Consider the following 25,236-nt stretch of genomic DNA (forward strand, 5'->3'; position numbering starts at 1 on the left):
ATAGAATAGAATAGAATAGAATTCTTTATTGGCCAAGTGTGATTGGACACACAAGGAATTTGTCTTGGTGCAGATGCTCTCAAGTGTACATAAAAGATTTAAAAATATTTAGAGTTGATATTTTAAATATTTAAATATTTAAAAATATTTTAAGTTGATTTGAAATGCTTGACCAGACTCGGGGCGAAACCTTCCGACGAAGCCGATGCCATTTCCCCCCAATAATCATTTTTGGGGCGTTTTGCTTCATTTTAGGTTTATTTGTCGGAATCGAAGCGGAACCTTTTACGCCCCGGGCGCGGTTTCCCGGCGGGACGCCTTAAAAGCGACGGACCGACGGCAGCTGGGGGGCGCCTTTCGCCGTGGCACCGCAGCCGTTACGGGGCGGGAGGACCCCGCGCGGGCTGCGGAGCCTCGGCAATCATGTTCGCCGGCTTGCAAGAGCTCGGCGTGGCCAACGGGGAGGATTTGAAGGAGACGCTGACCAATTGCATGGAGCCCCTGAAGGCCATCGAGCAGTTCCAGGTGGGAGGGGAGGATTAGCTTGCAACTTTCCCTCTTGAGGCTTCTCCCACCTTCCCACGGCTTGCAAACGCTGGGGAGGGGTGGGGGGTGGGTTGCTCTTAGCACGGTAGTTCCACGCGGGTGCAAAAAAGCACGCAAGTCCTGGAGGGAAGATGCCTTGGTCCCTTCCTTCCTTCCTTCCTTCTTCCTTCTTTCCTTCCTTTTTTCCATCTCTGTCTCCTTTTATCTCCCTCCCTCCCTCCTATCTATCTTATCTCTTTTCTATCTTTATGTATCTACCGGTATCCATATTTAAATCTATTTCTATATCTTATGTATCTATCCATATCTGTTTATTTATCTCTATTTTTATGTATCTATATATATTTTTCTCTATCATCTATCTATCTAATCTATCTATCTTGTCTATCTTTTATGTATCTACCAGTATCTATATTCATCTCTATTTCTATAGTCTTGTGTATCAATCCATATTTATTTATTTGTCTGTCTTTCTCTCTATCTTTCTCTCTCTCCCTCTATCATCTGTATCTAGATCTATCTATCTATCTCTTTTCCTTCCTTCCATCTTTTTCCATCTCTCTCTACTTCCATCTCCCTCCCTCCCATCTTCGTTTTTCCATCTTTGTCTCCTTCTATCTCTCTCCCTCCCACCTTCCCTCCAAACAGTTAATCAATCAATCTAGCTATCTACACCTTCCTTCCTTCCCTTTTTCCATCTCTGTCTCCTTCTATCTCCCTCCCTCCTGTCTGTCTATATCCTCCTTCCTTCCATTTCTTTTTCCATCTCTTTTCCTTCCTTTTCCTCCCTCCCTCCCTTCTTCTTTTCCATCTTTGTCTCCTTCTATCTCTCCCTCCTTCCACCTTCCTCCAATCAGTCAATCAATCAATCAATCAATCTAGCTATCTGCACCTTCCTTCTTCCTTCCTTTTTCCATCTGTCTCCTATCCTCCCTCCCTCCTGTCTGTCTATCTATATCCTCCTTCCTTCCATTTCTTTTCCATCTCTCTTACTTCCATTTCCTCCTCCTCCTTTCTTTTTCCATCTTTGTCTCCTTCTATCTCTCTCCCTCCTTTCCACCTTCCCTCCAATCAGTCAATCAATCAATCTTATCTAGCTATCTATACCTACTTCCTTCCTTCCTTCCTTCCTTCCTTCCTTCCTTCCTTCCTTCCTTCCTTCCTTCCTTCCTTTCTTTCTGATGAATTGCTCCTTAAAATCTCTCTGGCTCTGTTGCAAGCCACACATTCAGCTGTAAACACACTCATGCATTTACACACACTGCATCTGGTGCAAGGGGGCTAACAGGCTGGCCAAGACAGGCTTTCCCAGCCTGAAAATCTAGGATGGGTTTTAGTCTGTTTATGGCCTCCAGATGTTGGAACTGTCTTCCTCTTTTCTCCCCTCCCCTCTGCCCCCAATTATTAATAAATAGAGGTAGTCCTTAACCTACAACAGTTCATTTACTGATTAAAGTTACAATGAAGAATGTGACTTAGGACCGTTTTTCCACTGTTAACGCCCATTGTGGTGTCATGGTGGGTGAGAAATGTACGAATTACCTGCTCCTAATCTGTTTGAATCCCACATGTGTCGTGTTGACAGACACGACACATTCTGTCGTGTCTGTCAACATTCAGGGGATGCGGTGGCTCAGGGGCTAGGACGTTGAGCTTGTCGATCGAAAGGTCGGCAGTTCGGCAGTTCGAAACCCTAGCGCCACTTAATGGGGTGAGCTTCCGTTACTTGTCCTAACTTCTGCCAACCTAGCAGTTCGAAAGCACTTAAAAAAATGCAAGTAGAAAAACAGGGACCACCTTTGGTGGGAAGGGAACAGTGTTCCGTGCGCCTTTGGCGTTGAGTCATGCCGGCCACATGACCACGGAGACGTCTTCGGACAGTGCTGGCTCTTCGGCTTTGAAAGAGAGATGAGCACCGCCCCCTAGAGTCGGCCACAACTAGCACATATGTGCGAGGGGAACCTTTACCTTTACCTTTAATCTGTTTGAATCCCACATGTGTCGTGTTGACAGACAGAAAACGGCATCTTGTTGCCCTCGCTTCAGTCCGCCCTCCCTTTCCTGGACCTCCATGGCACCCCTAGGCTGGAGTTCCACCAGTCGGTGTTCGATGAGCTGCGTGAGAAGCTTCTGGAGAGGGTCTCGGCTATCGCCTTGGAAGGAAAGGCCGAAGAAAGGTAAGTCGGGTGGACCACCATAGACGGGATCTATCTGCCCATTGGGTTAAAAAACGGACCTCTGGCTTCTCCTTCCTTCTCCCAGGTACAAAAAGCTGGAAGATCTCCTGGAGAAGAGCTTCCCCCTGGTAAAAATGCCGTCCATCCAGCCAGTGGTGATGTGCGTCATGAAACATTTGCCCAAGGTAGAAACTTAAGAAAATCAGTGTTGAATATGGATGCCACCTGGGTATAGTAAAAGGATGATCCGTGGTTTGTTTATTCAGGATCATTTTTAGGAAGTCCTGTGACTGCCTGCCTGCCTGCCTTCTTTCTTTCCTTCCTTCCTTCCTTCCTTCCTTCCTTCCTTCCTTCCTTCCTTCCTTCCTTCCTTCCCTCCCTCCCTCCCTCCCTCCTTTCCTCCTCCTCCTTCCTTCACTCCCTCCCTGCTTCCTTCCCTCTCTCTCTTCTCCCTCCCTCCCTCCTTTTTTCTCCTTCCTTTCCTTACTCCTCTTTCCTCTGTCCCTCCCTCCCTCCCTTCTTCCCTCCCTTCCTCTTTCCTTCCTTCTTCTTTCTTTCCCCTCGCCCATCTTTTCTCCTTCCCTCCCTTCCTGCTTTCTTCCTTCTGTCTCTCCTTTCCTCCTCCTCCTTCCTTCACTCCCCCCCTGGTTCCTTCCCTCTCTCTCTCCTCTCTCCCTCCTTTTTTTTCCTTCCTTTCCTTTCTCCTCTTTCCTCTGTCCCTTCCTACCTCCTTCCCTCCCTTCCTCTCTCCGTCCTTTTTTTCTTTCCTCCATTGCTCCATCTTTTTTCCTTCCTTCCTTCCTTCCTTCCTTCCTTCCTTCCTTCCTTCCTTCCTTCCTTCCTTCCTTCCTTCCTTCCTTCCTTCCTTCCCTTTATGTAGAAGTCAATTTCTTTTGTTTAAAACCTCCCTTTATTCAGGACATCATGTCTAAGTGCTATCCGGGCCAGAGGAGGTATTTTGCATACAAGGTATTCCTTCCTTCCTTCTTTAACTGGCTGCATTCTAACACCAAGAAGGACCGACATTGTGAATTACGTTTGCTTGACTCAAACTCGCCCTGTGTCAACATCTTTACAGATTGCGCACCTCTTTTGGTTAAGGGTCTTGACAGGGAAGAGTGGGCTACGGGACTCCAGTCTCTCTGTTCCTCTCTAGCTTTAGAAAACAGTTTTATCAAGCTCTTCGTTGCAGAGCCTAGAAAATGGTGAGGTTTGCATACTGTGTCCATTTTTGACTTGGCTTAGTTTTAATTTGGCATGTTGTTGTTGTTGTTTTTGTTATTATTATTATTATTTATTAGATTTTTATACCACCCTTCTCCCGAAGGACTCAGGGCGGTTTACAGCCAGAATAAAAACAATAACAATGTACAATTAAAACAAAATTAAAAAACTTATTATATAATTGGCCGAAATTTAAAAACATTTAAAATTTAAAAACCCTTAAAATTCATCTAAAAATTTAGAATTTAAAAAATTTAAAATTTAAGCCAGCCCCGCGCGAGTAAATAAATACGTTTTCAGCTCGCGGCGAAAGGCCCGAAGGTCAGGCAATTGGCGCAAGCCAGGGGGAAGTTCGTTCCAGAGGGTAGGAGCCCCCACAGAGAAGGATCTTCCTCTGGGGGCCGCCAGCCGACATTGCTTGGCGGACGGCACCCTGAGAAGTCCCTCTCTGTGTAAGCGTATGGGTCGGTGGGAGGCGTGAGGCAACAGTAGGCGGTACTGTAAGTACCCAGGCCCTGAGCCATGGAGCGCTTTAAAGGTAGTAACCAGAAACTTAAAGTACACCCGAAAGACCACAGGCAGCCAGTGTCTTTCAGTGTTGTCAGAAGCGAGCCATTAACTGGGCTTCATGGGTTAGGAGAACTAAACCATGCAGGAACTGTGCAATAATAAGGGCCGGTTTAGCTCACGCTGGTAAAGCCTGTTATTAAGAACACAGTAGCCTGCAATTACTGCAGGTTCGAGCCCGGCCCAAGGTTGACTCAGCCTTCCATCCTTTATAAGGTAGGTAAAATGAGGACCCAGATTGTTGGGGGGGGCAATAAGTTGACTTTGTAAAAATATACAAATAGAATGAGACTATTGCCTTATACACTGTAAGCCGCCCTGAGTCTTCGGAGAAGGGCGGGGTATAAATGTAAACAAACAAAAAAAAAAAATAACACCCATGTTTTTTAAAAGAACATGGCTTGGAACAATGGGAGAGAAATCAGCCCAATATCTACTCTTGGAACTGGCTTGTTGTTGTTGTTTTTGAAATGGTGCTTGTTGGGGCAGGGGATGAGTGATCCTAGAGTCCTGAACAACACGGTGTTGCGAAAACACCCTAAGACATAGCATCCAAACGATGCTTAACTAGGCAGTCCAGATATAGAAATATAGCAGTGCAAGAACTAGAACACTCTAGGAGAAGTAGCATTAGAAAAAAACATTCAGTACAGACCGAGACCCTCCTTTTGCATTTGGCTCCTGACGACAGGTTCGAACCCAGGTTCCCACGTTCTATCCTTTTTGTTAGTTTATGAAATACAAAAATGCGAAAGCAAATCGTAGCAAAAATAGGGGAGGGAAGTGGGAAGAGAAAAGTGTAGAAAAGAAAATAACAACAACAACAACAGAGGTGGGACCTTGGAGGTCTTCTAGTCCAACCCCCTGCCCAGGCAGAAAACCCTACACCACTTCAGACAAATGGTTATCCAACATCTTCTTAAAAATTTCCAGTGTTGGAGCATTCGCAACTTCTGGAGGCAAGTCGTTCCACTTATTAATTGTTCTAACCGTCAGGAAATTCCTCCTTAATTCTTCTCTTTGATTAGTTTCCACCCATTGCTTCTTGTTCTACCCTCAGGTGCTTTGGAGAATAGTTTGACTCCCTCTTCTTTGGGGCAACCCCTGAGATATTGGAAGGCTGCTATCATGTCTCCCCTAGTCCTTGTTTTCAAGAAACTAGACTACACGGGACAAAACCCGAATAACCAAAGACCTACATACAAACACCCGCGAAAACCTCAGAAAACATATATATATATATATATTTGTTGTTAGTTGTGAAGTTGTGTCCGACCCATCGCGACCCCATGGACAACGTTCCTCCAGGCCTTCCTGTCCTCTACCATCCTCTGGAGTCCATTTAAGCTCACACCGACTGCTTCAGTGACTCTATCCAGCCACCTCCTTCTCTGCCGTTCCCTTCTTCTTTTACCCTCCATCGTTCCCAGCATTAGGCTCTTCTCCAATCCTTCCTTCTCATCAGGTGGCCAAAGTATTTGAGTTTCATCTTCAGGATCTGGCCTTCTAAAGAGCAGTCAGGGTTGATCTCCTCTAGGACTGACTTGTTTGTTCACCTTGCAGTCCATATATATATATATATATTCCATTGAATCCAAGGTTCCCGAAAAGAAGTTGAAACTCGTGATGGCCGACAAGGACCTGTATAAAGCCTGCGCTGTGGAAGTGAAACGCCAGATCTGGCAAGATAACCAGGCTCTGTTTGGAGACGAGGTTTCCCCGTTGTTGAAGCAGTACATTCTGGAGAAGGAAAACGCTTTATTCAGTAATGACCTCTCGGTGTTGCAGAACTTCTTCAGTCCTTCCCCTAAGATGAGGCGGCAGGGAGAGGTAAGCACCAAGAAGGAGGATCCAGCACGGTTATTGTAGGCAGTTGGGCCACAGGGGTGGGTTTCACAAAATTTTACCACCGGTTCGCCGTGCACCAAAAACACCCATGCGTGCCTTCCGCGCATGTGTATGGCCTTCCGCGCATGTGTTGTGCCTCGCCCGCCCTCCTCTCCTCAGCCGGGCCCCTCCCATCTCCTGCTATCCGATTCAGAGTCTGATAATGAAGAGGAACGGCCTGGCTTGCCTCCAGCCCCCAGCCCTGGCACCATGCCCGGACAGAATGTCAGGAATGAACAAACAAACCTCACTCCCACAGCGTGTGAGCACGAAGTCAGCTGCGTGCTAGAATTGCCGGCAGCAGATCAGGAGGAAGGGAGTTCACAGTGGACGGATCCCCGCTTCCGGAGAATTGAGAGGCGACGTCAGCAAAAGGAAGGGAGGGGCAGGCCTGGATAAGTGCTGAGTCATGGAGCCACACCCCATGGCATATATAAAGGACCAGCTTGAGTCAAGCAATTTGAGTCAAGCAAAATCTCATCTGGTTCGCTGAAGTCACACCTTGGATTCCTGCCTGCCTGAGAAATCTGAAAGGAATTTGGCAAAGCTGCAGAGGCTTCGTGGCCACGCTTGATACAGACTTCCCAGACCTGGCCGTCGGAGGGGGAGGGGGACACGACAGCATGGGCTTTGCTTGTGTGCGCGGCTTGCACGCATGCATGCGGCTTAGAAAACGTGGCTAAATAGGACGGCACAGCGGATGGGTTATGAGCCACTACCGGTTCATCTGAACCAGCCGAATACCACCTCTGCTGGGCCATATGATTAGTGCACAGCATGGATGAAGAACTATTTGGCCTTTGTATATTGTCGAACTAGGAAGTTCCGTGATTCTTCACTGTCCACTTGCCACAGGACAGCTCGCCGCAGAAAATTCCACGGGAGGTAACCAAAGTACGGTTATCTCCCCACCCCCATTGTTACTTTGATCCACCTGAGCCACGGTGGCGCAGTGGTTAGAGAGCAGTACTGTAGGCAACTTCTGCTGACTGCCGGCTGCCTGTAGTTTTGCAGTTCGAATCTCACCAGGCTCAAGGTTGACTCAGCCTCCCGTCCTTCCGAGGTGGGTAAAATGAGGATCCCAGATTGTTGGGCGGCAAGAAGCTGATTCTGTAAACCGCTTGGAGAGGGCTGTAAAGCACTATGAAGCGGTATACAAGTCTAAGTGCTATTGCCCTTCCTTCCTTCCTTCCTTCCTTCCTTCCTTCCTTCCTTCCTTCTCAGTGGTTAGAATGCAGTATTGCAGGCTAACTCTGCCCACTGATAGAAGTTTGATCCTGATGGGCTCAAGGTTGACTCAGCCTTCCATCCTTCCGAGGTGGGTAAAAATGAGGATCCCAGATTGTCGGGGAGACAAGAGGCTGACTCTGCAAACCGCTTAGAGAGGGCTGTAAAAGCAACTGTGAAGCGGTCTGTAAGTCTTAAGTGCTATTGCTCTACATCTTCTATTTTTGTCAATGGGAAAACATCTCAAAGAAACAGCGGCGGATAACATCGCACTGAGTTACGCTGCGTGGAATTTTCCTCGGCGAATTGTCCCACAGCCGGGCACGGCGAGTTGTCTCGTGGCAGAGTTGGCCACAGTGAGTTGGGCCATGCTGGGGTTGGCCGCGGCGATTTGGCTGCGGCGAATTGTCCTCGACCCCCCCCCACACACACACACACGCCGAACCTTGCTCTGTCTTTGGGACCAGGTGGTTCAGAAGCTGACCCAGATGATCGGGAAGAACGTGAAGCTGTACGACATGGTCCTCCAGTTCCTCCGGACGCTCTTCCTTCGGACGCGCAATGTCCATTATTGCACGTTAAGGGCGGAGCTCCTGATGTCCCTCCACGATCTGGACATCAGCGAGATCTGCACGGTGGACCCCTGCCACAAGGTACAAACCCGAGAAACGGCGGTTGTAGCCCTCCAACCCTTCTGCAGCCATAGAGTTTTCTTGCCATCAAAACATCCCGGCTGAGAGAAACCTTGTTCCGCATCCCAGATCTTCCCCGTCCAAACTAAGTAAGACTGCTGTGGCCTGAAAACAGGCCATTCCCATTGAAAATCAACCTTATTGTCTAATTTTTACTTATCCCGCCTTTCTTATTTTTACAAAGGACCCCAGGAGGCCGACATATCCAACACAAATTCCGCCTCCTATTTTCCATTCAACAAAAATCCTGTGAGGTGAGGTGGGTTGGTCTGAGAGAAAAGAGTGGGGCTCATCCTAAGTCACCCCACTGGCTTTCCATGCCTAAGGTGGGACTAGAACTCACCGTCTCCTGGTGATTGGCCCAAAGTCACCCAGCTGGCTTTCATGCCTAAGGCAGAACTAGAATTTACTGTCTCCTGGTAGTTGACCCTAAGTCGTCCAGCCAACTTTCATGATTAAGGCGGGACTAGAACTCACCGTCTCCTGGTGATTGGCCCGAAGTCATCCAACCGGCTTTGATGCCTAAGGGAGAACTAGAACTCACCACCTCCAGCTTTCTAACCTCACCACTAGACCGCTAGAACTTCCCTTTCCAGGTGGTCTGCGTTTTTCAGTCGCAGGTCAGCCTCTCCTCCTGGTTCACACACTTATGTCAAAAAAACATTTTTTAAAAATATATATTTCTTTCCTCCCTTTGCAGTTCACTTGGTGCCTCGATGCTTGCATTCGGGAAAAGTTCGTCGACAACAAGCGGGCACGAGAGTTGCAGGGTTTCCTCGACGGAGTGAAAAAAGGCCAAGAGCAAGTCTTGGGGTAAGTGCCGATGTATCTGGAGGCAGGTTGGGCTTTTCCTGCCGCAAAAAAAAATAAAAAATTCCTAGAGTTAAAACCATTCACAAAACATGATGCGTCAGCAGTGTGGAATTTGCTGCTGTGTGTCTTTTTTGGGGGCTTTGTTCTAAACTGCCTGGATTTGGTATTGGACGTTTCTATGTAGGCACGGATGTCTAAATAAACCCCAAATCCCCTTACATTCCTAGTCTGTATATATCTTTATTCTAGCCAATTGGAATGACATAAAACAGAATAGAATAGAAATAGAATAGGAATAGGAATAGGAATAGAATAGAATAGAATAGAATAGAATAGAATAGAATAGAATAGAATAGAATAGAATTCTTTATTGGATAAGTGTGATTGGACACACAAAGAATTTGTGTTTGGTGCATATGCTCTCAGTGTACATAAAAACACAAGATATGTTCATCAAGAATTATAAGTTTCAACACTTAATGATAGTCATAGGGAAACAATCAATATAAATCGTAAGGATACAAGCAACAAAATTACAGTCATACAGTCATATGGGGAAGGTGTACACCTTTCATTGAGTGACCTTGCAAAGTTACAACGGGGACTTTTGGCCGTTTTTCACACTTAACGACTTCTCAACATAAATTTTGAGCTCAGTTGTGCTTTGTAAGTTGAGTACCTGTAGGTTGCCGCAAAGGTGCAATGGGTGTGCTTCTGTTTCTTCTCACCTTCCCTAGGGACCTGTCGATGATCCTGTGCGATCCGTTTGCCATTAACACCTTGGCTTTGAGTACCATCCGGAATTTGCAGGAGCTGATTGGTCAGGAAGTGTTACCCAGGGTAAGTTAGGGATGGACCGTTAGAATCATCGAATCCTAGAGCTGGAAGGGACCTCCAGAGGTCATTCTACCACCCCTGCCCAAGCAGGAGACCCTACATTATTTCTGACAAATGGCAGTCCAATCTCTTCTTGAAAGCTTCCAGTGATGAAGCTCCCACAACTTCCGAAGGCAACTTCTGTTGCATTGGTTGATTGTTCCTGCAACCATTCATCATATGTTTTAGCCTCCAGTCCCCTAAATCATCCTGGTTGCTCTTCTCTGCACTCTTTCTAGAGTCTCAATATCTTTTTTATAGTTTTGTGGTGACCCAAACTGAATGCCGTATTCTAGGTGTAGCCTTAGTAAGGCTTTATAGAGTGGTATTAGTGCCTCCCTTGATCTTGATTGTATCCCTCTGTTAATGCAATTTAGGATTGCATTGGCTTTTTTGGCTGCTGCAGCACACCGCTGGCTCATATTTAACATAACATAATAACAGAGTTGGAAGGGACCTTGGAGGTCTTCTAGTCCAACCCCCTGCCCAGGCAGGAAACCCTACACCATTTCAGACAAATGGTTATCCAACATTTTCTTAAAAATTTCCAGTGTTGGAGCATTCACAACTTCTGCAAGCAAGTTGTTCCACTGGTTAATTGTTCTAACTGTCAGGAAATTTCTCCTGAGTTCTAAGTTGCTTCTCTCCTTGATTAGTTTTTACCCATAGCTTCTTGTTCTACCCTCAGGTGCTTTGGATAATAGCTTGACTCCCTCTTCTTTGTGGCAACCCCTGAGATATTGAAAGACTGCTATCATGTCTCCCCTGGTCCTTCTTTTCATTAAACTAGACATACCCAGTTCCTGCAACCGTTCTTCATATGTTTTAGCCTCCAGTCCCCTAATTTAACTAAGACTCCAAGATCCCTCTCACAGTTACTGCTGTTAAGCCTGGTTTCACCCAGTCTTTCTTCTACTTTTGGTTTTTCTTACCTAAGGGTAAGACTTTACTTTTCTGTACATTGAATTTCATTTTGTCAGATAGGGCCCAGCGTTCAAATCTGTCAAGATCCATCTGGATCTTGAGCCTATCTTCTAGGGTGTTGGCTATGCCTGCCAGCTTAGTATCATCTGCAAATTTGATAAATTCCCCTTCTATTCCCTCATCTAAGTCCTTTATGAAGATATTGAAGGGTCCTAGGCCTAAGACGGAACCTTGTGGTATCCCGCTACTTACTTCCCTCCTCTTCTAGTCCAAGCCCCCTGCCCAAGGCAGGAGATCTTATTCCACCCCAGACAAATGGTTGTTCAAGGAAGTGAAATGGATTTGCAACGGGCACGTGGGGTTTTGCAATGAAGATTTAATTTAATAAATAAATAAATAATAAATAAAATAAGATATGAGAGCCGAACTCTACATTTCCTGATGGAGGGAAAGCTCAGAGACGGGTCTCCTAAACATAACTGAAGGGACATCTCCACACACACACCCTGGGTAGAAAATGGATTCTAATGGCCATTGCCAGATCCTCAAAAGAAGTGCTAGAAGAGACCAGTGGTGCCACAGCTCAGAATGTGGGGGACAAACAGGAGGGGTTTAGCATTTCTCACGATCTACTGGCAAGCCACTGGGTTCACTAGGATGGTGATGGAGCAGGAGAGACGAGCGACAGATCCGGAGAGCTGTCTATGGTGATGTCACGGAGCGCATTTTGGCAATCATCGGGGTTAGTTGCGGATGCCGACGGATGCAGATTTTAGCGTCAGGAGAATTCACTCGGGGCTGCTTCCATGCTTCATGTTGTTGAATTTTCAGGAAAGCCCAGAGCTCTTGTTACTTCTGAGGATGCTCTCCCTGGGACAAGGAGCTTGGGATGTGATCGACAGCCAGATCTTCAAAGAACCCAAACTGGTAAGGAGTCAGCTTGAACATTATGGCTTATGGCAGTGGTCCATAACCTTTCCAGCTGTGGAGTTTGCAGGAGACAATTAGTTCATTTCTACATTCTTGGCGTCTGAAAGATATCGGCCTGGCCACTTTCCAAGCCTGATAAAAGTTGGTAATAGTGAACTATCTTGCAAGGCTGTAGGAGAGGAAAGAGTTTGCTGGAGAGGAATTCACCGTAAATTAAATAAAAGGGGTTTATTGGGATGAGGACTCAGCTTCGTGCTGCTGGGGAAGCCTGGGTTTCAACGAGAGTGGAGCTTCATGCATGCGCCCATCCCCAATTCCCGGTGGCCTGGTTTCAAACAGGGCTGCGGCCTGGTAGGGGTTGGGGACCTCTGGCTTATGGTCTTGAAGGTCCGATTCTCGCTAGCAGTTAAGGATAACATTAGATGAACCTCCTCCGCTGCCTTTCTGTATCTCCAGGAAGTGGATTTGATCACCAAATTTCTGCCCATGCTGATGGCCTTCGTGGTGGACGACTACACTTTCACTGTGGATCAGAAGCTGCCCGCGGAAGAGAAAGCGCCAGCATCTTACCCCAGCGCCATCCCTGAGACGTTTCCAAAGTAAGTCGTTTCAGCTCGGGAGCCTTTGCCCATCAGTCCAAACCTTCTTGGTCGGCAGGGCTGAAGAAGGTGGGTTTCAGAGACCGAAGCCAAAACGTAGGTAGTCCTCGACTTCTTGACAGCAACAGAACGTTTGTTGTTAATAAGCAAGGCTGCTGTTCACCCACCAGGTCTCGCTGAGAATTGTGAGTTACAAAAATAAAATCCTTAAGGGGAAGATGAAAGTGGTAAGGCACCTGGCTAGAAAGCAGGAGACAGTGAGTTCTAGTCCCGCCTTAGGCATGAAAACCGGCTGGGTGACTTTGGGCCAATCACCAGGAGACGGTGAGTTGTAGTACCACCTCAGTCATGAAACCTAGCTGGGTGACTTGGGACCAATCACCAGGAGACACGATTCTAGTTCCGCCTTAGGCATGAAAGCCAGCTGGGTGACTTCGGGCCAATCAACAGGAGCCTGTGAATTCTAGTTCCGCCTTAGGCATGAAAGCTAGCTGGGTGACTTTGGACCAATCACCAGGATCCTGTGAATTCTAATTCCATCTTAGGCATGAAAGCCAGCTGGGTGACATTGGGCCAATCACCAGGAGATGGTGAGTTCTAGTACCATCTCAGTCATGAAAGCTAGCTGGGTGACTTTGGACCAATCACCAGGATCCTGTGAATTCTAGTTCCACCTTAGGCATGAAAGCTAGCTGGGTGACTTTGGCCCAATCACCAGGAGATGGTGAGTTCTAGTACCACCTCAGTCATGAAAGCCAGCTGGGTGACTTTGGACCAATCACCAGGAGACTCTGAATTCTAGTTCCGCCTTAGGCATGAAATCCAGCTGGGTGACTTTGGGCCAGCCCCTTTCTCTCACCCCCAACCCACCTCACAAGGATGTTATTATGGGAAATGTAGGAGAAGGAAGGTGTGTTGGATATCCTTGAGATATTTATTAAAGTAATAAAGGCATTGTAGAAAATGAATAAATGAATGAGCAAGGGAATGAGTGAACAAAAAATTTCACAGCAGCCAAACCTCTTTCTTTTTGCGCGCGTCCCAGGTTTCTACAAGAGCAGCGGCTCGCCTGTGAGATCGGCCTCTACTACGTGCTTCACATCACCAAGCAAAGGAACAAGAACGCCCTGCTTCGCTTGGTCCCCACCCTGAGTAAGTCCCGCTTGTCCCGTGTCTTCATCTCGGTGAAAAAGCCGAGAGTCCTCCTTGCAGTGGTGGCTCTTCAAGTCAGGAAGAAATCGCAAGACTTTAAGACCAAAATAAAAACAAAAACTGCAGTGAAGACATGGTAGAACCATCCCCCTTCTCTCTCTCCTCCTCTCTTTAGAAAGAGGGTGGGAGAAAGTGGTTCTCTCTCCTCCTCCCCCCTTCTCAAAGTCACCCTAAGTATCTCTCTGGGCCTTTTGCAGCAGAGACCTTCAACGACCTGGCCTTTGGCGACATTTTCCTGCACCTGTTCACCGGCAACCTCACCTTGCTGGCCGACGAATTTGGGCAAGACGATTTCTGTGCTGTCCTTTTCGACCGCTTCTTCCTGACTGCCTGCCCCAGGTAACCCTCACCTCCTTTCCCAGGAGGTGACAGCGGAAGTGTTTCTTGTGCTTAGATTCTATGCTTCCTCCCTCGGGAAGCGAGGGGAAGGGAAGAGATAGAAAAAGAGAAGGAAGGGAAGAGAAAGTGGGGGGGGGGGAAGGAAAGGAGAGGGGAAGGAAAGAGAAGGAAAAAGACGGAAGAAAAAAGGAAAAGAGAAGTAGGAAGGGAAAAGGGAAGGAAGGGAAGAGAAGGGAGAAAAAGGCGGAAGGGAAGAGAAGGAAAAAGAAAGGAAATAAGAGGGAAAGGAGGAAAAAAAATGGAAGAGAAGGAAAAAGAAGGAAGGGAAGAACAAAAAAGGGAGGGAAGGGAAAAGGGAAGAGTGTTGTGCCTCGTCCGCTTTCCCCGCAGCCGGGGCCTTCTTATCTGCTTCCGAACACTGAGGAATGTCCTAGCATGCCTCCCGGCCCCAGCCCTGGCTCCATGCCCAGACAGGCTGAGGAAGAAGAAGCGCCTCAGCCCCAGCCCTGGCTCCATGCCCAGGCAAGCGGAGCAACTAGACCCCTCCTCCCCACAGCATGTGAGCCTGAGGAAGGTCAATTACCAACAGCTGCAGACTGGGTGACCCTCGCTTCAGGAGAATTGAGAAGCAGCGTCAACAGAAGGAAGGGAGGGCAGGCGGGATAAGTGCTGAGTCATGGAGCCACACCCCATGGCCTATATAAAGGATCTGCTTTCTGGCATTCTCTGAGTCAGGCAAAGTCTATCTTATCTTGCTGAAATCACTTTCTGGTCTCCTGCCTGCCTTGAGAACTTTGCTAGGACTTTGGCAGAGCTGCAGAGGCACACCTGATTTGGATTTCCCTGACCCGGCCGTCAGCGGAGGAGTGGGACACGACAAAGAGAAGGAAAAAGAGGGAAGAATGAAAAGGGGAGGGAAGGGAAGGGAAAAGGGAAGAGAAGGAAGGGAAGAGTGAAAAGGGAGAAGGAAAAGAAGAAGGAATGAAAAAAGAGAGGGGAGGGAAGGGTTGCCACTCATTCTGAAGCAGGTAATTAGAGGTACCGATTGGGAGAAGCTGCTGGGCTTCCAAACTGGGCCACCAACAGGTCTTGTTTCAACCCTGTCCCAGGAAGGACAACGTCCACCGGCACCTGCTGAGGATGCTGCTTCACCTCCATCACAAAGTGGTCCCCGCCAAGTTGGAGTCGCTGCAGAAGTCCTTGGAACCCACCAAGCAGGTAGAGGAGTGCGGGCAGGGGGTGGGGAGGTAGGGCGAAGAAACAATTCTCTACATCTTCCATGCAAGAGTTCCGCCGGGGACAGAGGGTTTTTCGGTAGGGAGGTGGTGGGGTGGAGACCTAACCGTTGGAGTTGGACATCAGTGGGGCAGAAGAACAGCCGGAGCCTGTTCTCAGTGTGTGCATGCACAGAGCTGCCAGACAAAGGGAACAGCTAAAGAACAAGGGTCGACTCAGGAGTAAGGCCACAGTTGGACGATGAATGGCCCCTCCCAGAGGGAATAAAAGAGGAGCGAAAGGGGAGTGGAGTTTGCAGGAGGCAATTAGTTCGCTTAATTGGTTCGTGACTCTCCAAGATTTCGTGCCAAGTTTTGAAGATATCGGCCTGGCAGCTCTCCAAGCCAGACAAGGTCTGCATCTGTAAAATTCTCCCTGGAAAGACTTTGCTGGATGTGAATGAGAAGAATTCACAGTAACTTAATAAAAAGAGAGTCTGCTTCATGCTCTTGGGGAACTTAAGTCAGAACAGTGATGGGATTCCCCTTTTGGGACCTTCTGACGAGCAAAATCGGGGGGGGGGGGAGCCCGATTTGGTTAACGACCGAGTTACTAACTTAACAACGGCAGCGATTTACTTAACGACTGCAGCAAGAAAGGTCGTAATTTTTTATTTTTTTTACATTTATATCCCGCCCTTCTCTGAAGACTCAGGGCGACTTACAGTGTGTAAATGAGGCAGAACTCCCTTTAACGACAATCTAGCTCAACCCCAGGAATTTGGGGCTCGGTCTTGGTCACGATTTGAAGACTAGCTGTATCTCCAGGACAGCCATTTACCATGTTTTAAAATCTTCTCCTTGGCGCAGAGCAGCGAAGCGGTGAAAGAGCTTTTCAACCAGCTGGGCGAGAAACTGGAAGTCCGCAAAGCCAGCCCTGTGCCAGAAGCCGAGGCACCACCGATGGATTTACCCCTCCCAACAGTATCTTCTACCCCTGTTCCACCATAGATAGCCCACCCGACTCCCCTCCCCTCATTCCTTCTGGGCACAAAGGTGGGGCACCTGGCTGACCTTGAACGAAGCTTCTCAGATGCCCGGTCAGCGTCTCATCTCATGGTTTGGGTGCCTCCCTAGAAATGGGGGCCTGCACAATTAAGAGTAAGGTTGTTGTGGGGGGGGGGCGCGATGTTTTTTGAAGGGGAAAATCATTTAGGGCAGGGGGTCTCTCCAACCATGGCGACTTTTAAAACTTTTGTGGACTTCCAACTCCCAGAATATCCTCAGCCAAGCCGGTTGAAGCCCACAAGTTTTCAAATTGCCACGGTTGGGGGATCCCGGATTTAGAGTGTTCTGGATAATAGCCCTGGAAGGGGCAGGGCAAGTTTAAATCCAGGTGTTATTTTTGTAAAAAAAATTTAAAAAAATGTGTGTGTAGGAAAAGCACTAAAGGAATGATAAAAGTTGGGAATAATTTGTTCGTCCCTTTTTTCCCCCCCTAGTGTAGGAAAAATAAACTTTCCAAGCCCTGCCTCTAGTTTGACATTTGGTTTCTCCTCCCACCCCCTTTTTTTTTTTTATTTTTTTGTAGTTGATTTACTCCCCATAACTGGATCACTTGGAGGTATTTAAGAAGAGATTGGACAACCATTTGTCTGAAAGTTATAGGTCTGTGATGGCGGATCTATGGCATGCGGGCCCTCTCTGTGGGCACACGCACTGTTGCCAGCTCCTCATCTGGTTTCTGGTACCAACTGGTCTTTGTGGGTGCCGGAAAATGGCCTGAAAATTTCCAAAAACCAGGCCATTTTTCAGGCTGTTTCTGGGCCTTTTGGGGGTTGTTTTCAGGCTGTTTTTCTGGGTTGTTTTCTGGGCTGTTTTCAGGCCATTTTCCAGGCTGTTTCTGGGCTTTTTTCGGGCTGTTTTCCAGGCTGTTTTCTGGGCCTTTTGGAAGCTGTTTTTCAGACCATTTTTGGGCTGTTTTTAGGCTGTTTTTCCGGGTTGTTTTCTGGGCTGTTTTCCAGGCTGTTTTTGGGCCTTTTGGGGCTGTTTTTCAGTCCATTTTCCAGGTTTTTTCTGGGCTTTTTTCGGGCTGTTTTCCAGGTGGTTTTCTGGGCCTTTTGGGGGCTGTTTTTCGGGCCATTTTTCAGGCTGTTTTCTGGGCCTTTTGGGAGCTGTTTTTTGGAGCATTTTTGGGCGGTTTTCAGGCTGTGTTTCCGGGTTGTTTTCTGGGCTGTTTTCAGGTCATTTTCCAAGCTGTTTTGGGGCCTTTGGGGGGGCTGTTTTTCGGGCCATTTTTCGGGCCATTTTCCAGGCTGTTTTGGGGCCTTTGGGGGCTGTTTTTAGGCCATTTTCCAGGCTGTTTCTCGGCTTTTTTCAGGCTGTTTTCCAGGCTGTTTTCTGGGCCTTCTGGGGGCTGTTTTTCGGGCCATTTTTCAGGCTGTTTTCTGGGCCTTTTGGAAGCTGTTTTTCAGACCATTTTTGGGCTGTTTTTAGGCTGTTTTTCCGGGTTGTTTTCTGGGCTGTTTTCCAGGCTGCTTTTGGGCCTTTTGGGACTGTTTTTCAGGCCATTTTCCAGGTAGTTTCTGGGCTTTTTTCGGGCTGTTTTCCAGGCTGTTTTCTGAGCCTTTTGGGGGCTGTTTTTCGGGCCATTTTTCAGGCTGTTTTCTGGGCCTTTTGGGAGCTGTTTTTCAGATCATTTTTGGGCGGTTTCCAGGCTGTTTTTCCGGGTTGTTTTCTGGGCCTTCTGGGCTGTTTTGGGCCTTTGGGGCTGTTTTCAGACCATTTTGGGCTGTTTTCTGGGCTGTTTTCAGGCCATTTTTCAGGCTGTTTTCAGGCCGTTTTTCTGGGCTGTTTTCTGGGCCTTTTGGGGGCTGTTTTTCTGGCCATTTTTTGGGCTGTTTTCAGGCCGTTTTCTGGGTTGTTTTCTGGGCTGTTTTCAGGCCGTTTTTCTGGGCTGTTTTCTGGGCCTTTTGGGGGCTGTTTTTCTGGCCATTTTTTGGGCTGTTTTCTGGGCTGTTTGGGGGCCTTTGGGGGGCTGTTTTTTGGGCCGTTTTCCGGGCCGTTTTCCAGGCTGTTTCTAGGCCGTTTGGGGGCTGTTTTTCAGACCATTTGTCAGGGCATTTTCCAGGCTGTTTTTGGCATGAAAAATAGCCCTAAAACGGCGAAAAAACAGCCCCCGAAAAAAACCAACCTTAAAACAGCCCAAAAAAAACTGCCAAAAAACAGGCACGTGCGCCGGTTGATCCTCGGGTTTCCGGTGCTCTGGCACATGGACATGCACAGACATTCCGGTTCGGGCGCTTGGTGCCGAAAAGGTTTGCCATCACTGTTACAGGTTCTCCTGCTTGAGCAGGGGGCTGGATTAGAGGACCTCCCAAGGTCCCTTCCAAGTCTTGTCATTCTGTTACAAATTGCGCCTTCTCCTCCTCACGCACACAGCCTTGCGTGTTATGCGGATCAACTCGGAAGCCTTGCTGTGCACACACACCCCCACAAAAAAAAAATGGTTGTCAGGGCCCAAGAGAAACCATGTTTGTCATCTGTGGAGATTCTCAGCCATACAGGTCACGGTTGTCCCAAAGGTGTTTTTTCTTTTTTCAGGAGGCAACTCAAAATTTGTTGGGTTTTTGATTGTTTTTTTGTTTTACTTTTGAAGACGTTTCTCTTCTCATCCGAGAAGCTTCTTCAGCTCCGACCTGATGGTGGGGAATGGAAGGATTTCTATTCCTTGCAGACAGTTGGTTCATTTGCATCCTTTTGGTGTGGGAGTCGGAATGGATTTCCAGAGGGGAAAATTGCAGGCTACAGGAACCAGGAGCACCATTCAGGTGACCCCGTGTTGTGGTCCGCCAGCAGCCTGCGGAGCTGGCAACGGAGTAGGACAGCGATGAGGCTGAGGAAGAGCATGGGCCAGTCTTGGAGGCTGGGGAAGGCCCGGATGAGGACTCTGCGTCGGAGGCAGAGGTGGGACCAGGGCCATCGGGGAGTGAGGTGCGGACTCCAGAGCCTCCAGAAGTTGACAGTAATGAGGCAGAGGAACAGGAGGAGCCTGTTCCTAATGCACGCATGAGAAGAACTGCCAGAAGGCAAGAGCAGCTCAAGCAAATAGGACGACTCAGGAGGAGGGCCAAGAGATGATTGGCCCCTCCCATAAGGCTTAAAAGACCAGCAACGGTGTTTGGGGTTTGCTGGAAAACAATGTTGATAGCTTCATCTTCTTGCATTTATTTTGTATCGGTGTCTTCTGAACTTTTGCCAAGAAAGACCTTTGGCAGTTTGCCTAATTGGACCAAGATTTGCGATAGGACTGAGGAATTTGTGTTGGGAGGAATTTGCTTTAATTTAGTTGAACTACGCTGAGAATGAATTAATTCTCAGCTGTTCGAATCAAGTTTGTTTGTTTTTACACTGACTTGAGTTTCCTGCTACCTACTGGGACCTGAGTCACAATACCCTGAGGACAGAAATAAACCTCCAAGTGGCCTCAACGACCCTCCAAAAAGGATGCAAATGACCAGCTGTCTGCAAGGAATATAAACCCTTCCATTCCCTGCCATCCAGTCAGAGCTGAAGAAGCTTCTTGGATGAGAAGTGAAATGTCTTCAAAAGAAAAACAACAACAAGAAGAAAGTCCAGTTGCCCCCTGAAAAAGCACATTCGGGACACGTTTGAATTCTTTAAGACGCTTCCGTTCTTCCCGGATTATGTTGGCAATAAGGACCAAGAAGGCTTCCCAAAGTTTGCAAAGACAAAGACAGAAACGAGATCAGCTTCAGGATGCTGAAAGCTTTAATGTCTCCAAACCAAGCCCAAACGGAACCCGAAGAGACTCTGGAGAGCCCTTATGTGCAGGGAGAGTCCTAAAGTCCACCCAAGAGTCTTAATTTCCAGCAAAAGAAGCTATTATCAGCAATTTCCCCCCCCCTCTCGTTTCTTCCCCCCCCTCCTTTTTTTTTTTTAAGCAACCCAGTGTCCTCTGCTACAGTCTTCTCCAACCAGCAAACCTCCAGAGCTGAGGTACTCCGGGTTTTAAAACTCCATAGGGAAGGCATTTTTTCCAAACGGGAGCCCTCTGCTTGCCCGTGGGAAAGTAGCTTCTTTTTTTCCCCTTAGCATGCATCACCAGGAAAGATAAAAGAGCCAATTCTTTCTTCCCCCCCCCTTTTTTTTTTTAAAAAAATAGCGTTGCAGAATAAACACTTCCTTTTTTGGGGGGGGAAGGATGGTGTCATTCCGTCACATCGGGTCCAGGTCCGAGGTCTCTGGTGTCCCCAACTTTGACATCTCTCTCTGGCTCGGCTCGATCCGGTTCATTGGCACCCGTATTGAAGGTTTTGTCCTTCGGGCTGGTGCCGGAGGCCGGCGAAAAGGAACTTGATCCCAGTTCTCCCTGGGGACCGTTTATTGGAATCCCCTCGGGCATACTTTTCTCGGCTAGGAACTGGGTCGCGGTTTTCCACCCCAAGGGAGCGCCTTTGGTGTTTAGGTTTTCATTGGAGAGATACTGGCTGACGGTCGGGATGATGATGGCGCTCTTGGTTTGAGGGATACCCTCCGTATCCACCCTGGGCCTGTTGAGGTCCCCCTTTCCTTTCCCGGCCAGCTTCACGTTCGGGTTTCTTTTCCTGGCCAGCATCTGATCCGTAGCTTTCTCGTGGTGTTCCTTGGCCGACACAGGCCTCAACCTGGGGGAGTTCCTCAAAGGGGCAGGGAACCCCCTGAGTTTGCTCCACGCCTCCGCGGGCGGCTGCTGCTCGACCCGGTCTTCCCTCTTTGCCGAATGGCGCTTCGATCTCTGGAACGCTTCGGTTAAGGGCCCCGTTTTTTCAGAGACGGGGTGATGTTGCAGGTGAGGGAAGTAAGAGTTCACCGTTGGGACGGAAGGGGTGTTCCGAGCAGGTGCGAGCTCGTTTTCGTTCACCAGGACGAGTTTGTTGATCTTGTAGGTCAGGCTTCTCAGCGCCTGGGTCGGATTTCTTCTCAAGAAGTCGCTACCGACCGGGCAGTTGGCATCTGGGGTGGCGTTTCCCCTGGGTGCGAAAGAGGGATGGGGAGAGGGGGGGAAATGATTGCAAGAAAGAAAGCTGCTAGTCGTCCTAAACGAAGGCAGGATTTGGGTCGCATGCTTTTTGAAGTCACCAGTGTAAAAAAGAACGTACCAGAAGTTGAGGGCTCCTTCGTGACTTCTGAGCTTGGTGGTTTTCTTGCAGATGTTTTATCACCCAACTAGGTAACATCATCAATGCCAGAAGGGAATGCATGAAGCCCCACTGCCTTCAGGCACTGATGGTGTTCCCTAGTTGGGTAATGAAATGCCTGCCTAGGCCACGCCCACCATGGCTACGCCCACCCAGTAACCAGGTAGAGAACCCCTTGCTAAAATTTATGATGCCCATCCCTGACCCATACACACCTTTTACTCTTTGTAGAATAAAACCCACACCTACCTGGTTTTCCCCAAAATAAGACCCCTGATAATAAGCCTAATTGGGCTTTTGAGCGTGTGGCAATTTCAGGGTTTCAAAAAAATATAAGATAGGATCTTATTTTCGGGGAAACATGGTAGATAATAGATGGATGGATGGATGGATGGATGGATGGATGGATGGATGGATAGATAGATAGATACCCTGTTTTCCCCAGAATAAGTCCTCCCCTGATAATAAGCCTAATCGGGCTTTTGAGCGCATGGCGATAAGGCCAAGCGCTTATTTCAGGATTTCAAAAAAATATAAGACAGGGTCTTATTTTCGGGGAAACATGGTAGATGATAGATAGATAGATAGATAGATAGATAGATAGATAGATAGATAGATAGGATAAATTAGATAGGAAGGAAGGAAGGATGGATAGATAGATAGATAGATAGATACCCTGTTTTCCCCAGAATAAGTCCTCCCCTGATAATAAGCCTAATCGGGCTTTTGAGCGCATGGCGATAAGGCCAAGCGCTTATTTCAGGATTTCAAAAAAATATAAGACAGGGTCTTATTTTCGGGGAAACATGGTAGATGATTGATAGATAGATAGATAGATAGATAGATAGATAGATAGATAGATAGATAGATAGATAGATAGGATAAATTAGATAGGAAGGAAGGAAGGCTGGATAGATAGATAGATAGATAGATAGATAGATAGATAGATAGATAGATAGATAGATAGATAGATAGATAGATAGATAGATACCCTGTTTCCCCCAAAATAAGACATCCCCTGATAATAAGCCCAGTCAGGCTTTTGAGCGCATGGCAATAAGGCCAAGCGCTTATTTCAGGGTTCAAAAAAATATAAGACAGGGTCTTATATTGGGGAAAACATGCTATGAATCTAGGTCAGCTGACAGCTGGACTTCAACTCCCAAGATTCCTCAGCCAGCCTGGGGAATTCTGGAAGTTGCAAGGTCTTTAAAAACGACCGCGGTTTGAGAAACTGATCTAGGCAGTGGTGTTTGAGGGAGACAGGTCCTGGATATACCGGTGAAGAGAAACACCAGAGAACCTTCTCACAATCTTGAGCTGATACCTTTGGGATTTGCGTATGTCCCACTGATGCTGAGGCATCCAGCACGACAGCTGAGGGGACCTCGGCGGCTTCGGGTCTACCTTCGCCTGGTAGATGGAGCGCAAATTCTGCTTTGTATTTTCTTGAGGAGGATGGAAATTCGATTTTCCTGAGGAGCAAGGAGAAGAGAAATCTGCAGGATTGGGCCACGGTCCAAGGTTTGTGTTGTATCTGCGCCCCCCGAGCTGGGCCTGCTGCCAGAAAGTGACTTGGACAGTGAGGGGGAAGGGCCGTCAGGACTTACGTCAGGAGCACCAGCTTGCCTGGCTCAGCTTCAGGAGCCAGAAACAGGCCAGGTGGAAGAGATAATGAGGCCTCCATCCCTTGACTCTTCCCCCCACCCCCCAGGCCATGCCTGCAGACCCAGCTGACGGCAATCAGGCTTGGTTTCGTAGGCAGGAGAGGAGGGAACAACAGAAGCAAGGGTGGGGCAGGCCTAGGAAGTGCTGAGTCATGGAGCCACACCCCACAGGATATAAAAGGCAGCCAGAGCTGCTGTGTCTCTTTGTAACAGGCAAATCCACTGATTAAGAGCTGAAGTTTGTGACTCACCAGCATCGTGGAAGATAACGGAAGCTCTTGGCAGACACTGGCTATTCTGCTGCCAGAGCTGATAGTGACGGCTAATTAAGCCATCGTTCGGACGGAGGCGAGGGAGGACAGAACAGTTTGCCTTTCCTGAATCTCCTGTCTGACCGGTTTGACCCCTTTCCTGCCTTTCGCAGGGAGAAGGCGCAATGGTACCCAAAGAGCTCCTTGGTCCCCCAGCCCCGAATTCCCCCACCGTTCTGGTTAATGTTAGCCAGCCTGGTTTAGCTACATTAAGACGGAAGGTCTACTACAGGTCTACAGCCGTCAAAGGACAACAGGAGAAATAAAAGAACATTGTGGAATGAGTTAACGGCAGCGCCGTTAAACCCGAATTTGGAGGCCACCAAGAACGGTTGTTTTCGGAGAGAAGGCAGGACAATCCTACGTGGTTTCTTTTAACATTACCTGGGTATACAAACTGGAATTCGGAGACGGTTTGGTACTTCCTCTTCTCCATGACGTTGGGGTATTTTATTTTTCTGTTCAAGGGAAGACAGAAGGCAAAAGAATAGATTGGTCTCTGGATCAGTTGTCCTCTCGGTTTAACACGCACTCATCGCAGCTTATGTCGCGTCTTGGTGATGGGCCGATGGAGCCTTCCTATCGCATTTCTGTTGGGCCAGCGTTGGTGGCTTTACAGAAGTGCAAAAGTCAAGGAGTTTGGTAGCACCTCTCTCCGGCTGATAAATTTTCTTAAAGGGCCTAATTTATTAATTCCCCTACCCACACAACATAGACTAACCTAGCTATCTTTCATTGCCTATAAATACCAAATAATGGGGTTTCCTCATGATCTGTCTGCATTTTATCTGTCTGTCTGTTTCTATCCATTCACCTCTTTCCATTTTGTCTCCATCTATTCTTCCTTCCTTCCTTCTATTCTTTTCTTTCTTTCCCTCCCCTCTTTTCTCTTTCTTTCCTTTCTTCCCTCTTCCCTTTTTTCCACCCCTCCTTCCTTCCTCCCTCCCTTTCTTTTGTTCTTTCTTTTCTCTTTCCTCTCCTTCTCTCTTTTCCTTCGTTCTTTCTTTCTTTCTTTCTTTCTTTCTTTCTTTCTTTCTTTCTTTCTTTCTTTCTTTCTTTCTTTCTTTCTTTCTTTCTTTCTCAAAAATGTGGTAGGTGCTGCCACCTAGCTGGGCATTTTAAATAGAGGTTGGCTAGGAAACTTAATTCTTTCAGTAAGCTGATGAAAATAAAATGGCTAGCTTTTCCTGGACTTTATATTACTTTTTGTTATCTCTGCTGTTGCTGATGTCTTTAGTTTTTTCTGATGGCTCCGTTCTCTCTTTCCTGGGTGTTCTTTTCTTTTCGGTTTCCAGCTTGGCGTTATGGGTCTCTCCCTGCATTTTGAAAAAATAAAATAAAATACAAAGATTGGCACATGAGCACTATATGAGCTCCATCTGCTTCAGTATTCTTTTTTTTTCTTCATAAAAAAGTTTTATTTTTATAATCATATCAAACAGCTCATCCAATGTACAGTTATATACAAATAGTCGGGCTTGCCCAGTCACCACCCCCGTTTTTAACACTCTTCCCTCTTCTACCTTCTTCTACTTTCCAGACCTTCCTCTCCTTCTCTTATCTACATCCTCTCCTCCCTCCACCCTACACCTTCCTTCTCCCTCTTCTACCCCTCTTCCTTCCTCTTCTCCTCTTTCCTACCTCCTACTCTCTCCTCTTTTCTCCCTCCCCACCGTTCTAAAATGGTAACTGGGCAGACCCCACCCTACATCAATTATATTTATACATCTTCAATAATCCCTGTACATTAACCATCACTTCATCCTCTACCCTCAACCCCCCAATTCCCCTCCCCCTCACCCCCCACCCCCCACCCCGACTTCCCAGAACA

General features: G+C 47.7%; 1 protein-coding gene across 1 annotated transcript; it reads left to right on the forward strand.

The window, feature by feature from the left end:
• The first annotated feature begins 335 nt into the window (after positions 1–335).
• On the forward strand, positions 336–16,758 carry NELFB (negative elongation factor complex member B). Its single transcript, XM_058159107.1, has 13 exons — positions 336–525; positions 2,560–2,723; positions 2,809–2,908; positions 6,114–6,344; positions 8,096–8,281; positions 9,021–9,133; positions 9,871–9,973; positions 11,765–11,860; positions 12,320–12,462; positions 13,508–13,614; positions 13,872–14,013; positions 15,123–15,231; positions 16,098–16,758. The coding sequence occupies exons 1-13, from the start codon at positions 424–426 to the stop codon at positions 16,236–16,238; spliced, it is 1,737 nt and encodes a 578-aa protein (XP_058015090.1). The 5' UTR covers positions 336–423; the 3' UTR covers positions 16,239–16,758.
• Positions 16,759–25,236: the final 8,478 nt, after the last annotated feature.

This window comes from Ahaetulla prasina, chromosome 16 (assembly GCF_028640845.1).
Source record: "Ahaetulla prasina isolate Xishuangbanna chromosome 16, ASM2864084v1, whole genome shotgun sequence".
Taxonomy (NCBI): domain Eukaryota; kingdom Metazoa; phylum Chordata; class Lepidosauria; order Squamata; family Colubridae; genus Ahaetulla; species Ahaetulla prasina.

Excerpts from the sequence above, each read along its gene's own strand:
- NELFB (XM_058159107.1), top strand. The coding sequence starts at position 424 with ATGTTCGCCGGCTTGCAAGAGCTCGGCGTGGCCAACGGGGAGGATTTG. Across the intron at positions 2,724-2,808 it reads GAAGGAAAGGCCGAAGAAAG|GTACAAAAAGCTGGAAGATC; the intron begins GTAAGTCGGGTG and ends TCCTTCTCCCAG. Across the intron at positions 12,463-13,507 it reads ATCCCTGAGACGTTTCCAAA|GTTTCTACAAGAGCAGCGGC; the intron begins GTAAGTCGTTTC and ends CGCGCGTCCCAG.